This window comes from Triturus cristatus, chromosome 3_1 (genome assembly GCF_964204655.1).
Source record: "Triturus cristatus chromosome 3_1, aTriCri1.1, whole genome shotgun sequence".
Classification (NCBI taxonomy): Eukaryota; Metazoa; Chordata; class Amphibia; order Caudata; family Salamandridae; genus Triturus; species Triturus cristatus.
In genome coordinates, this window is record NC_140583.1 from 616,775,854 (window position 1) to 616,790,403 (window position 14,550).

The window sequence follows — 14,550 nt, forward strand, 5'->3', positions numbered from 1 at the left end:
TCTGCACATACACAGAACTATGCACAGGATTATGGGACCTCGGTGTATAGGTGCTAAGCCTTCCCACCACCTTAGTGTATGACTTGTATGTTCACAAATCTCGATCTCAGCTTTTCCTTCCCACTTGATACAATTAGTACCATTGAGTTGGGTAATAATAACATCTCTTGCTGAATGCCTCAAGTTAATTCACTCTAAATAAGCCTTACAAATGGACCGACCACTACAGCGTCCACTACACCATCTCAGGATCGACCAGCACTGGCACCACACACACCAGGTCCATACTCAGAAAATGGAAAAAGATATCAGAAGACCGGTGGAACAACGCTCTCAACTCAGACACAACATCTGACATAGAACAGGCGGCGAAGAACTTCTCCCACTGGGTCTTCTGATGCACCGACACAATCGCCCGACCAAGCCAGCCAAACCCAATGTATCAGCCTGAACAGCCAGCTGGTTCACTGTGGAGCTGAAATCCTGCAAATGCAACTGCCAGTAATTAGAAAGGAAGTAGAGTACTAGCAAAAAGACAGGAGACCATACCACCTTCAAAACAGCACTCAACCAGTACCACCGTCTCCTGAGAGAAACAAAGAAGAACACTCTAGCAGACAATGTAGAAGCCAGCACAAACCACAACAAAGAACTCTTTGCAAACATGAAGGAGTTCTCCAACCCTGCAGCCACTGGGAATGACATCCCCCCCTCCCAAGAACTGTGTGACACCCAGGCGGACCTTTTCCATGATAAGATCTCATCCATCTATGAGAACTTCAAACCCCAACCCCCAGCTGCCGACAGCATCAGCCTACTCACCCCCACCAATACAAACCCTAAAGAACTGCTCACCCGTTGGGACCCTCTCATAACTCAAGCCACAATCTCCATTATGAAATCCGTACACTCGAGAGCACCCACGGACCTATGTCCTCACCACATCTTCAACCTCAGGGGCAAGACTATTGGCAATGAACTCAAGAAAGTCCTGAACACCTCCATCACCACCACCTCCATCCCGCAGGACTGGAAACACGCTGAAGTAAGGCCCCTCCTGAAGAAACCATCCACTGACTCAGCAGATCTGAAGGACTACTGGCCCATCTCCCTGCTCCCCTTTCCGGCAAAGGTTCTCAAATAGGCAGTCAACCAGCAACTCACAAACACCTGGAACACTATAACCTCCTGGACCCCTCTCAATCCAGATTTCAAGCCCACCACAGAACTGAGACAGCCCTGATTGCAGCCACCGATTACATTAGGACCCTCCTGGACCACAGCGAAACAGCAACGCTCATCCTCCTGGACCGGTCAGCCGCTTTCAAACCCGTCTTCCATCACATCTTTATTAACAGACTCCACCAAATTGGAACCCTGGGAGACACCCTCAAATGGATCTCATCATACCTCATTGAAAGTACCCATAGTCAGTCTCCTACCATTCACCTAGGACCCCAAGAAGATCATCTGTGTTGTCCCACAAGGATCATCGCTCAGCCCCACCCTCTTCAACACGTACGTGACTCCCATGGCCAACACCGTCAGATAGCATGGACTCAACATCATCTCTTATGACGATGACACCCAGCTTATCCTCTCACTGTCAGAAGACCCCTCCAGCAGCAGAACCAACGTCCACAGATGTATGGTGAACATCGCTGACTGGATGAAGGATAACTGCAACAAGCTCAACACAGACTAAATGAAAGTCCTCATCTTTGGGAACAACACCTCGCCATGGAATGACACTTGGTGGCCTGCTGAACCTGGCGCTTCCCCTGCCCGACAGACCACACCCTCAACTTCAGCATCATCCTATCCAGCAAGTTATCCATGCAGATTAGGTGGATCCTAATCAACACTACGAGGACCGTCATTCTGGCCCTCATCACCAGCAGGCTGGATTACATGAACACTCTCTATGTATGAAGAGACTATAGACAATAAAAAACTCAACAGCAACACTCATCCTCAACCTCCCCAGACAGATTCACATCACCCCGCACCTCAAGAAGCTACACTGGCTCTCGATACAGAAGAGATGCCGGTTCAAGATGCTGACCCTTGCATATAAAACCATACACAATGAATGACCTTCCACCACCTGCCCAGACACCTGTGATATGCCTCCCTCCTCTTCGCAGACACCCCCCCCAGATCTGCCGAGCCAACAGTGGAGGAAGCTCATTCTCTCACCTGCTGGCCAAAGCCTGGAATGACCTTCCCCTCCATCTTAGGAACACCGCATCGCACTGGGAATTCGGGAAAGGGCTGAAGACCTAGCTGTTGGAATGATCAAAGCACCGTGAAGCAGCTAGAAACTCCAGCACCTTGAGATGCTCACGGATGATTTGCAGTACTTTATAAATCCTGATTGATTGACTGACAAATAATTTCTATTTTCCCTGAGTATCCAGGTGCACATGTAAAGTACTGCTTAGGGTGCAGTAAAAAGAAGCCTTCACTTGCAGGGGAAATATGGAGTTCTTTGAGTGGCACATTGCTGCATGAATAAAGAAAACATTTTGCTGATTATTAGCTCATTGAATTGAGCACATGAGGCACTAATTTATATGTAACCTGCATATCACAGATTCCAATCTCACTACATTAGTGTAGATGCTGAGTAACCATAGTTGCTATATTTCCCAGGACTTTGAGAGCGCAGCTCCTGTTCAAGTATTTTTCTTTGAATCCTGGGACTTGTAGTGCTGGTTTATATTGAAATAAAGAAGCCTACAAGCTGCAGAATTCAAAGGAAAATCCTGCACTGGACCAGATGGCCACACATGGACCTGGGAAACTCGGCTGAATAACAACTTAGTGCTAGGGCAAACTGGTCCAGGGCAGCTATGTGCTCTATAAATCTATTTATTCATGGAGCAACTGCAGAGATTTGTCTGAATCCTACAGGTTTATAATGTCAAATTATACATGTGATTACTATTTACAATAACACTTCTAACATGGCGATCAACAATAAACTATTTATTTCAACTAATTGTATACTTTATGTAACATTGAGGAGCATTCAGAAACAGGGTAAAGAGAAAAGAAAATAATAATATTGAATTTCTTCTTAATACACATAGGTAGTTACAAATGCATCGAAGATATCGAATGCTGACCATACCTCTCAGTTTATAGAATATAGGTCTAAATATTTCCCCAAAAAGTATTGCATTTTTCAAATTTTCTATCATATTACAAGACAAGTTTTCCATTGAATCTAGAAGGATCCTATTTTTGCAGCCAACTCATTCTCCCTCTTACAGACAAATTCTTTCTGTTGTTTAACATTTTCTTCTCAATCCGCAGAGCCTTTATAAGTCATAACATAGATCCTAAAGGAACACACCTGTGTAGAGACGCCTCCATAAGAATTATCAAGATTCTTTCTGTCTTACGATCGCACCCTGCAACAATGTTGATTCAGGCAATTACTTCTTCCCAAAATGTTTGCACCCATAGGCATAAAAAACAGCAAGTAAGATCAATTTACCCACAAAACTCCAGAATTCCAACACCTATCATTCTCAACAACTACTTTTGGTGCTCTGGGGACCAGAAATAGTTTCAACGTGTTTTCTGTTGGGTTAAATTTAGTTTTAATTGAGGACTATTTGCATTAATCAACCAATAAAGCCTTTTCAAATATGTACTGAAATATTTAACACAACCACTGCACTCCAATACATTTCCAATATCATCAATACATTTTCAGATTTTACTTTCTTCATAGAGGTTAGGAAAAAATAAATTCACTTATGGAGGCATTAGAAGTTAGCCTCATCACCATGAGATCCAGTTCTGGATTCCCAAAACCAAAGAATGTCTACAAGCATTTATCTAATAAGCAGTAATTGCCATACTTAAATCAGAAGTGTAACATCACTTTTGAGCTCGTTAAAATTACTCATCTAATTATTATTTCATATTTGTCATGTTGAGTAAATCTTTCATTACACCCAAGGCTTCTAGTTCAGCCTTTCATGATAACTCTTCTCTTCGCCTCAATAACCCCCAGAGTCAATAGCCCATAAGTAAATAACCCATCATCAATAACCCTTCAGAGAAGAGTTATGTTAAACTAAGACTGAAACATCTATTTATCTCTAAATGTGAATTTTAGCAGAGTTTACTCTGTTGCAATAGATGTAATTATTCTTCAAGTATATTGTATATAATTCAGAGCAAACTTGCAACAGTGCAGTTTTTCAACCAAAGGTAGAGAATTTGTGATATGACATAGAAAAAATGCCTAATGTAATTTTTCCAAATTAAGGAAGTCAACCCGACAAACACATGAGGGGATTTGTAATTTCTTCATTACTACTCTAGCCCCCAAATAAAAGAGCCACTATAATGTACATTTAATGATATATCAAAGACCAATATATAAGATTATTAAAGCTACAGACACTTTGGGATAATCACTACCACTAATGAATTAATCCTCCACTATATCCTCAAGTATAATTTACCCCATCCCTTACAACACCTCTATGTGTTGGAGATATGAGGCTCAAGCTTCATATAAGAGAGATTCAATCCAAAGTCCCAGTTATCTAGAGCAAGCCTCCTACACCTTAATACTGAAACTAGGTTAGTGGGCAATACATGTTGTTTTGGATAGTAGAGAGGTGTTTGAATTCTTGATTTGCCTCATTTCACTTTGCATCCTACAAACTCTCAAAACTTAATGTGAAATAGATTTTCTGTGTAAATGCAAGAAAAAAGCAGGTCACAAGCTTTAATCAGTCTTGTTTCTCCAAAAGGGTTTGTTCTCGAGTGATCCTACCGACTTTTTCTTTTACTCTCTCTAAGACCAACATGGGGTAGCATTGTTCCCTGAATCTTTCAATCATACTTCTTTGTTCGATTAGATAATCCTCTTGGGTGCTACAGTTTCTCTTTGTTCTCAGGAGTTCACCGTATGGAATACTCCATTTCAGGGTGTCAGGATGACTACTGAGAGCATGGAGAAGACTGGTCCCTGCTGTGGTTTTGTGATGTACTTTTGTCTGGAGTCTGTTGTCATCTATCTCCACCTTTACATCCAGTAATTCAATGGATTCTCTACTCATGTTGTACATGAGTTTGTGATTGTAATAATTCTTATTCAGACTCTCAATGACTTTTCTAGCGCTGGCCTCGCTGCCTTTCCATATGACAAACAGGTCGTCTTCGTAGCGTAACCATCTCACTACTTTCCCCTCCTTACATTGCAGTGTCAGGTATTTCTAGACTTCCTCCTCCCAGACCCCCAGGAAGAGATTAGCAAAACTAGGGGCAAAACAGGTCCCCATGGCAGTCCCAATGATTTGTCTGTATACTGTTCCATTGAACACAAACATATTGTTGTGCAGGCAGAACAATATGTACTTCAATAGAAACACTTTAACCCACATTGGAACAATCAACAATTGGGATGTTTTAAGAGGTGTAACTGTGCTAAACTGTAATTATGATTCCTATATGTAACTATAATGGTGTTCGTATTTCTTACTGTACTATTATCTAATAAAAAGATTTTTAAAAACAAATATTCCATACCCTTTACCCCTACAAATCCAAGCGCTTGCTCTTAAAAAACATATTAAACGCAGCACATAAAACAATGATATACATTACAAAAATATTTTTAAGAACAATATTAAAATATAGCTAAAGAACAATATTCTTAACTGTGATAATCTGGTCCACGATGTTCTTCGCAATATTTTCAACACAATATTTGTGTCCCACGATATAATAGTAACAATATTATGGTAGAACACAATGGACTCATCTTATCGCTACACAAATGTAATGCCATTATGCTTTAATGTAATGCAAAACACATGTGAGGGATGACAATTATAATCAACAAAAGGCTGATGAATGTGATGGCTGAGAGAGGCTGAGCTCAAAGATTCACTGTGTACACCACATTAGTTAAACCTGTCTCTAACAACAGAAATAAGAGGGGACCAGAAAAAACATAGCCAAAGCTTTCACTGACAAACAGAACAAGAAGGGAGCAGAAAAAACAGCATAGGAGGATGAAAGCAGCAAATAACATTAACTGTGAAAACTAGGACTTGAAGTGCATTTCCAAGATACTACCAGTGCAGTCATCGTTCCTGAGAACAGTAAAGCCCAACACACCTGCTTACTAATGAATGTTTGTGTTTCTTAGTCATTCATATTTGGTTGAGAAACAGTTGTCAGTCTTGGAAAGATGTCCTGCTGCAAGAGTTTTGTTCACAAGAGGAGCTAGGCGTGGCAATCATTTAAACTCTTTATTACAAAGTAAAAGTCACTGAAGTAAGAGCTTTCCATGGCAGAGTTAACAACTAATCTATCTATCCGAGGACTGTCAGACTCATGGGGCATGGCAATGGCGGTCCAGCCACCGCCGCACCGGTAGTCCGACCGCTCTATTACAACTTGGGTGGTCAGACCGTCAAGGGACCGCCAACGCCGCCAGGGAACCGCCGTTTCCTGGTGGTGGGGCAGCAGTCTTCAGGCCACAATATGCTTGGCGGGACTGCTGTGATCCCACCATGCATAGTACGAGTTTCCCCTCTGCCATGGTTTTCATGGCAGTTCCTCCTCAATAAAAACGGTGGTGGAGAGGAGACAAAGGGGACCCTACAGGGCCCCCTGTTGCCCCTGTGCACAGGGGTGCATGCAGGGAGGCACAACATGTGGCCCCTGTGTGCATGCACCACAGTTCCTGCAAAGCATGGACGTTACAGTCCATGCCATGTAGGAACCTTGTGTGAGGCACTGCCACAGGACCGCCACGCTGCCCACCCATCAGACCACTTTTACGTTGTGATCTGGAGGGGAGGGCGGTGGTGCTGGAGCGTGTCGGTGGCAGCTCGCCCGCTCCAATACCAACAAAATTTGTAATCAGGCCCATAGTGTTTCTGCAAACACCTAGTAATGGGACTACAGTAAAAAGCCAAGATTAGGAAATAAAAATACATCTTATAAACTAGTTTTAGTAGATTTTAGAGCATAAACATTATTAAGTCCTGACACAACAAACTAATCAGTCAATAGAAGGAAAAGGAGCAGGCAATGTATATCAATTAAAGCCTTGCTCATTCGCAAAGAAGACCTCAAAATGTCCTTCTGCCTGTGTTAATGGCCCAGTTTTCAAACAACGTTGTTGTCACACAGGCCAATCCACGTCTAATCCAGTCAATATTTGTTTACAGAGTGCGATTTGGCAATGCACCTTTACCCCAGTGATTACCAATAAAATATTGCAAAAGGAGCGCCTCACGAGCTCATGAAGTCAAGATCTAAGGACCCGACTAAGGGCAAGGGTCTACTCTAAAAATAAATTTGGGGGCTCAAGCAGAGTGGATTTGCATGGGGAGCCTATCGCAACTAATGGAGAATAAAAACTGTTGGAGGGTGAAAAAGATTTTCAGGGCGGGTGATTCTACTGACGTTATGAAGGCATTTTGCTGGTTTGGAGGGTGCAGCTGTGTCCAAAAAAGTTAAAATCCTTTAAATGAGGGTGAGTTAAGAGGCATGCTCCTCTGTTCCATTGGCTCCGAGACTTGTTTCTCGTCACTTATTTAGTTATTTATTTATGCAGTTTTATATAGCACGAACATTATCCAGAGGTGTAATCTATGTCTTAAATCTTTAAGTGTTCCAAGGTTCTGCACAAGCGGAGAAAGAAGAGATCATTTCAACCATCTCCAGTAACTTTTGTCATATGGTCAACATGCATCTTAACTATCCTCAAAAGACTTTTAAAAAATCTGTATATTTTTAGTATCACATGCAGAAAACGCATTTTATTCTTTATGTGTTGGTTACTTGTGAGTAATACCGTTATACCTCTTATATTGGCCCATCTGCAACATTGCACGATCCTTTCACAACTATGAGTCAAGAGCCCCTGCAATCTATACAGAATGCCAAGGGGCCTACGCACGCACCTGAGGGTCCATTCGGATGAAGCTGTGGGTCCCGCGACTGCTGAGCGTGGATCTCTTTATCGTCTTGCTGTGATAGAAGTGGTAGTAATCTTCCAAACTTCCAATCTGCGAAACAGAATGGGGACATCTTACATTCAGCGCTATCAACCTAGAGCACTAAAAACCATGTAGCAAAGTAGTCATTTTTAAATTATTCTGTTAGGTCATGAAATAAAAATATAACATTACATATTTGCCAATACAACAAAGCTACACAAGCAAAATGCCATTTCTTTCTTTTTTTTAACAACTTTACTTTTGGCTTTAAGGATGGGAAAGGTCGAGAGCGGAAGGGGAAATAAACAGGTAGTCAAGAAGGAAAGGCATAGAGTGAATACATAGGTACATTGACGCACACGTTCTTCATATGGATCATACAATTACAAAGAGGATTAATGTTGAAAAGATAACTGTTCAAATGGGCCTGAATGGTGTCAGATCTGAATTCTGGTCGTGGTGCATAGTTCCAAAATTATGAAAATGTAAAAGTCTAGAGTCAGGCTTATTAGTCTTATTGGGCACCCCCTGAGACCTAGGGATCACCGTAGAAGGGGGATATGTTGCACATGCCTGAGCATCACAGAGCTCTGGACATTGCCAATGCAACAACTCCCAGTCGTTGTTGTTTATATAAGTGGCGAAGGGGTTTAGTAAAGGATTCCCATGAAGGAGGAGGTAGACAAGTAGTCGTATTTTGGTGAGAGTACAGTACTACTTAAGCATGTGTTATTATTTCCTCACATGTGCAGTGGTGTAGACACTGGTGTATTGGGTTACAGATAATGGGACCATTGATTTGTTTTGACTATGTTTATATATCTTCTTTATGTTTCTATATCTTCTTACAGACGGTGGACCGGACTGCAGCTGGTACCACGGGTCATTGCCATATAATTGGAGTATGGTATTTTTATCTTGTATGTTTTTTCACAATAATAGCAGAGTGACTAGGAGTTTGGTCCTGAAGAATGCCAAGAACCAGACGGTCTAACAGGCAGAAACACGTTGACCTTAGCTCAATTGGGAACATCCATATCCCTATTTTTCACTTCGCTGATTTTAGATCTATCCACTGGAGACACTATTAGAGGTTACCTTTGTTCATCCAGGATATAGTTTTAACACACTTTTTGAATGTATTTTTTGCACTCTACCCCTCATTCTAACCTAATTCGATGGAGGGAACCCAATGATGAAGCATGTCACCTTAGGGTGAGTGAGGGTTCTCATCCTAACAAATACATTTGTCGGTTCCCTAGCATATATATCAATTTTTGTGAGACTAATAGATAGACCATCCGGTTCCCTTTATGTGAGTTGAGTGGCAAAGGGGTGCCATGTAGTTTCGAATTTGTGAACTCTATCCCTTCCCAATGCTGTCAATTTTGCCACAGCATGTATAGTCAATATTGTTCCCCACCACATGTTGAGGGATGGAGCTGGGGTTTGATTTCTCATTTGGTCTATATTCAGATAGGCTTCCAGCAGCAGGTGGGAGAATATTTTGCCTGGTTGAATAGATGTGGTGTATGTTCTTTTTGGTCTGGGTGCCCTAAACAAGATCAAAAGAGGGTCCTAGGTTAGGAGTTTATTAGTTACAGTACGGATAGCAGAGAGGACCTCCTGCTAAATGGAATGAGCATGAGGGCATGACCACCATATGTTCAGTGGGGTGCTGCAAGCTCCGGAGCCCTTCCTTCAGAGGTCAGGGCTGCCGAACATCTTGTGAAGTCATTTTGGGGTGAGATACCAACCTGTCAGTCTTTTATAGGAACTTTCTTTGTGGTGTGGACATATGAAGAACTTCACAGCCCCTCCCCCAGATGGCTTATCAAGTGTCTTTTTGCCGCGTCAGCTCCAAGGTCCCTCTCTTTTTGTATTACGTAGGTGTGCTTTCTGTGAGGAGTGAGGACCATGATATGTTGATAAAGCCAAGCAAGTAATGTGTTTTCTTCGTAAATTGTAGAGGTATAGAGACTCTATGGCTGTTGTCTCACGGGACATAGCTGAAAGTATTTATCTCCCTCCCACCCAGTGTAATAGGCACAAATTAGCCGATATCGAGGAAAGCTCGTCCTCAGGCCATTTGACAGCCGCCTTATTAAAAAAATCAAGGACGAGTACATTATAGAATCCCTCCTGGATGACATTCCACCAACTCTGGCAAGGAAATTATATGTACAGTTTAGATTTGGGACTCTACTGCTCCGTGCCTTTTTGAACAAATGGTCCAAAACTTTACCTGGAGGGTGCCCTGCCTGTAACTACAAGGAAGAGATGGAGCTACATGTCTTTTTTTTCTGTCCTGGCTATAAACTACCTAGACAGGGCTGGCTCATTCAACTCTGCAGGAATTTAGGTTTCGTACATTGTGCAGAGGCATTTAGAGTCCTAAAGTACGAACCTCATGCCCCCATTGTCTTTGCTGTATCTAGTATTTTTAACCTCAATGTGGTGTGTACGTTGGGACATTTTTAAACCAGCCTTTACGGCCTTAGAAACTTGCATTGTCTGTATTCTTTTATCACTTTTGAACTTATTCCTTCCTTTTTAAAGTTTTAATGATAATATCTTTTGATGAAACAAGTTGTTAACACCTGATTGTACTGTACTACACCAGGTTCTGTGCTAAAGGGACTCCCAGGCAGTTTGATTTGGAAGGGTTGAGATATGACTTTCCTAGGCTTATCCCCTGGAAAATTCCAAAATGCACTTTATTATCGCCAAATGTGCCGAAGTGTACAGTTATTTAGTGGGAGACTTTCTAGACTTCTCTTTTTAATACAAACTAATTTTACGGTTATGTATTATCTATGGTTCACTCGTGTATACTCCTTAGGGAGAAATTTTTCGGCAATGTACTTTTATGGTCCTTGGGACCAAAATAAAGCTATGGAATGGAATGGTAATACCTGCATTAGGCGACTACTCTCATGCCTGTTTAGGTTAAAGCTGACCATTAAGACTTCTTGTAGTTTTCTTGTTGTGCGTCACCCATGAAAAAATCTTTCAGGAGGGGTGGCATGATTCTGGTTCCAGGTGCGTAATTGTGGTCTGTCACACTAACGATCTGGGTTGTTCACTATTGGGGTTCAATTGGAAGGGGTATAAGGGGAATGTTTGTTTGCCTAGTATTACTTGCCAATATTCTAAGAGTGTGTCCGTCATGGGCAGTAGGGAAGAGGACCATTGCCACATGAAGCGCGGTCAAATCCCCCAGGGGAACTGGAGAAAAGGATTGTTCGACTTAAATACATGGCTAGCCTTAGGGGGTCGAAGTTCCATTCGAGGGAAGGCTCAATTCAGGGTGCTAATGTGTATGACACCACATCAGGGACTCCCAATCCCTTCTTGGCCATAGACTGTGATAGAGTTGTGGATGCAACCCACCGGGATTTACACTGCCACAAGGAGGCAATCATTTGCAAGTGAATCGACACCAGCACGGTGATCAGAGGGTAATTTTCCACTCATAGATCACTTGTGTTTGGGAGGGGAAATTGATGCCCAGGAAGCGGATTTTGGTTTCTGACCACACCAAGGGTCCCCCTTTAGATCAGTTCACATAGGGTATTTTGAGGTCTGCTATCCCTATCCCTTGCGAATTCTGGTAATTAATTTTGAAACCTGATACCAATGTGAGCCACTTTAACTTTTTTGTTTTGACTCAGACGAGTTAATTATAAATAAGGCTCCCAGTTTTCCGTTTTTACTGATTTTTACAGATAAATACAGACAGAAAACCATTTAATTTCTTGTCTGTATTTATTTTTAAATGTGGATAAATACGGAAATTGGGTGCTTTTTGAGTGATTCAAAATACAATTTGCCATGACTGCCAGCATCAGTAAACAAGGCAAGTTTATATTCTCTGCCTCCTACCATCAACCATGTATATTTGGGTTTCTCAAGATTAGGTGGAGCTCGCAGACTTACACTCTATGGAATTCCGCAGAGTTACCAAAATATTCTGCCAAATTCCACAGTGTTTCGCAAGCTAGCGTTCCATTGCTTGGCCACCCCAGTACTACTCGGGCCGCCACTGAAAAAACACAATACTTGTGTATGTCAAAAAGTTTCTGCACAGAAATCTTTGTTGCGACTGCTGAAAACGCGATTAACTAAAAAAAAATCTAGAAAAAGTACGTAATCCTGCATGATAATATTACTTTTACATTGAAATGTTACAATGTATCATCTACATTTCATTTAGTTTACACATACAACAGAGGTGCAAATCTCATTGTTTTAAACTTTGGGACAGACTAATTGAGCGTTGCCCATTTAGACATTTCATAAAGACTGTAAATATTTATTTGCTAAAAGCGGGAGCAGCTGGCACATGGGATGCTCCACAGGGAATGATATGATGTGGAGGGCCTGAAGTATACTATTTTTACATAGTGACTTTCCTCACACTTAAACGAAGATACATAAGCAGGCAGCGATTTGCCCAGAATTTCACAGTTGTTTCCTAAAGCATTGAAGCCATGATTAGAGCCAGGTCTTCACGCCCAGAGTGGCATTGTAATCCCAATCCTCCGATACCACCCAAAGCTATGTGCATATTGTATCCGAATATGTGAATGTTTCCCTCTTTTCTATTTCCAATCCCCAACATTTTATACTCATTTCACATTCCTACTAAAAAAATACAGGATGTGGTTTGTCTTATCCACATTTTTAATGCTTACATGCAATTTTGCCTGCCTATGTTGCATTTTATACATGTTGGTTCATTTAATCGTTTACTGGACATCCTCCTATAAAGCACTTCAAAGTCCACTTATGTTGAATTCACACTTTAGAAAACGGCAATTACAAAAAATAAATAAACTACTAGACCCCTATGCCCCCTCTTCACACACACCAAATTTCCTAGATTTTGGAACATTCTGTCCCAACGAGATAAATGAAGGCAATACATCTTTCAGTCAATTAATCTGTTGGTGCTTATACTACGATTCTCTGTGCTAGGACAGCCGAGGCTTCAAGGCGCTGGAGTACTAGGTGCCCGGTCACAAAGACAGTTTTGCACCCGGACATGTCAGCCTTTGCTTTAGGCATGGTTCAACTCTGCTCACTCTCTCCTGAACCCAAGTCTTCAGAGAGCCCTGGGCTTGGCCCACGCTATCAGACTCAGCAGCATCTAAGGTTGTGTCTAGGCGCTATCATGGACTAGGAAAATCGGGGTCAGGACACATCCTAGTGTTCTTAAGGGTGCAGAGAACATGCCTTTCCCAACAGCATCCCCTGAGCTCGGCCCATGCTATCAGAGACTCACTTTATTTGTCACTAGTCCAAGCCTGCTATAGAGGACTAGGCCCAGTGCCCCTGCGGAGGAAGAACCATTTTACAAAAACAACCACTAAAATCAAAGTTAACGGGCAATATTCCCTAATTTGACCATCACTAGAGGCACGAAACAGGGTTGCCCCCTATCCCACTAATTTTCACCTTGTCTATGGTACCCCTGGCGTCAAACATCTAGGCCTGGGTGGTAAACTCTGCTCCTCTGGAGGAGTTCACGGAGTTTTGACACTCTGCTCCACTTGGAGCGTGGAGTTCAGATAAAACTTCCCCAACCACCAGTGGAGCGGTGTTTACCGGCGCACTCGCCCCTTTCTATTCCTTTCCCTTGTGCGTCCTCTGCCCCGGCCTTTCTTTTCGAACCCCATCACCCTCCCCTTTAGCTGGTTACGGGCCTCCATTTTCAATTTACTCCGTTTGCAGCAAATCCTCTCCTGATTGTCCTAGGTGGTCAGGCGAGTTGACATAGGCCCTCTATCATAGTCAAGTGGGCCGCTGTAAGCCTGGAGTGCTGCTTGACCAGCTCAGGGGGGCCAATATTGCCGCTCAGATGGGCAGAGTGGCAGCGGACGATGCCAGGAGGGCAAGTAAACCCTGTCAGCAAGCAAGGGGCCACAATTAATGTTGACCCATCTGGGCCCCCAGTCAGGGCCTGCCGATGATCACAGAGGGGGCCGGATGAGGGTCACGCCATGCAGAAGGGAGTCCGCAGCGGCTCCAGGCACCGTTTTTTCAGGTCCAATGTGAGAGTGCCCCTCGTGGGTCCTGGTGGCGAGCACAAGCTGCAGGTAGAGGTCCACTTGCGGAGCAGCAGCAGGGGAAGGTACCTCTGGGTAGCTTCACCGTCTCCACTCACCGCCAATCCTCTCCAAACACTGGTGTGCGAGCGCAAGAAGTATCAGCCAGAGCAGCAGGTGCCATCCTTTCTGCTCGGTCATGTTGGAGGCGGCTCCGAGTTGGGCTCTCCCCGGGCTGAACTCGTTGTCAGTCTCCAGAATACTGACCCACCACCCATTCAAAAAATACTAAAGGGGCCGCTCCACGCCATTTTCTCCGCCATGTTGTGCTTTTTAGGGGGATTAAAGTGGCTCGATCATGGAGCTCAGGGGAGACACGTGCTGGTTGGTCTTCCTGGCCACGCCCAGCGCACAATGGCATTTCTTTTCATTTTGGAGCACATGTAGATATAAAATATAAATCAATGTAGGAAACCTAAACACTCAAAAATAGGGGACTGCTAGGTAGGTCT

General features: G+C 43.0%; 1 protein-coding gene across 3 annotated transcripts in view; it reads right to left on the reverse strand.

Moving 5' to 3' along the window:
- PCSK6 (proprotein convertase subtilisin/kexin type 6) overlaps positions 1–14,550 on the reverse strand; it is a 1,413,069-nt gene that overhangs the window by 1,087,647 nt on the left and 310,872 nt on the right. For all 3 annotated transcript variants that reach the window (XM_085644552.1, XM_085644551.1, XM_085644550.1), the window contains exon 2: positions 7,953–8,057. In XM_085644552.1, coding sequence (XP_085500678.1) covers positions 7,953–7,964 — 12 coding nt within the window. In that variant the 5' untranslated portion in view covers positions 7,965–8,057. The remainder of the gene's footprint in view (positions 1–7,952; positions 8,058–14,550) is intronic.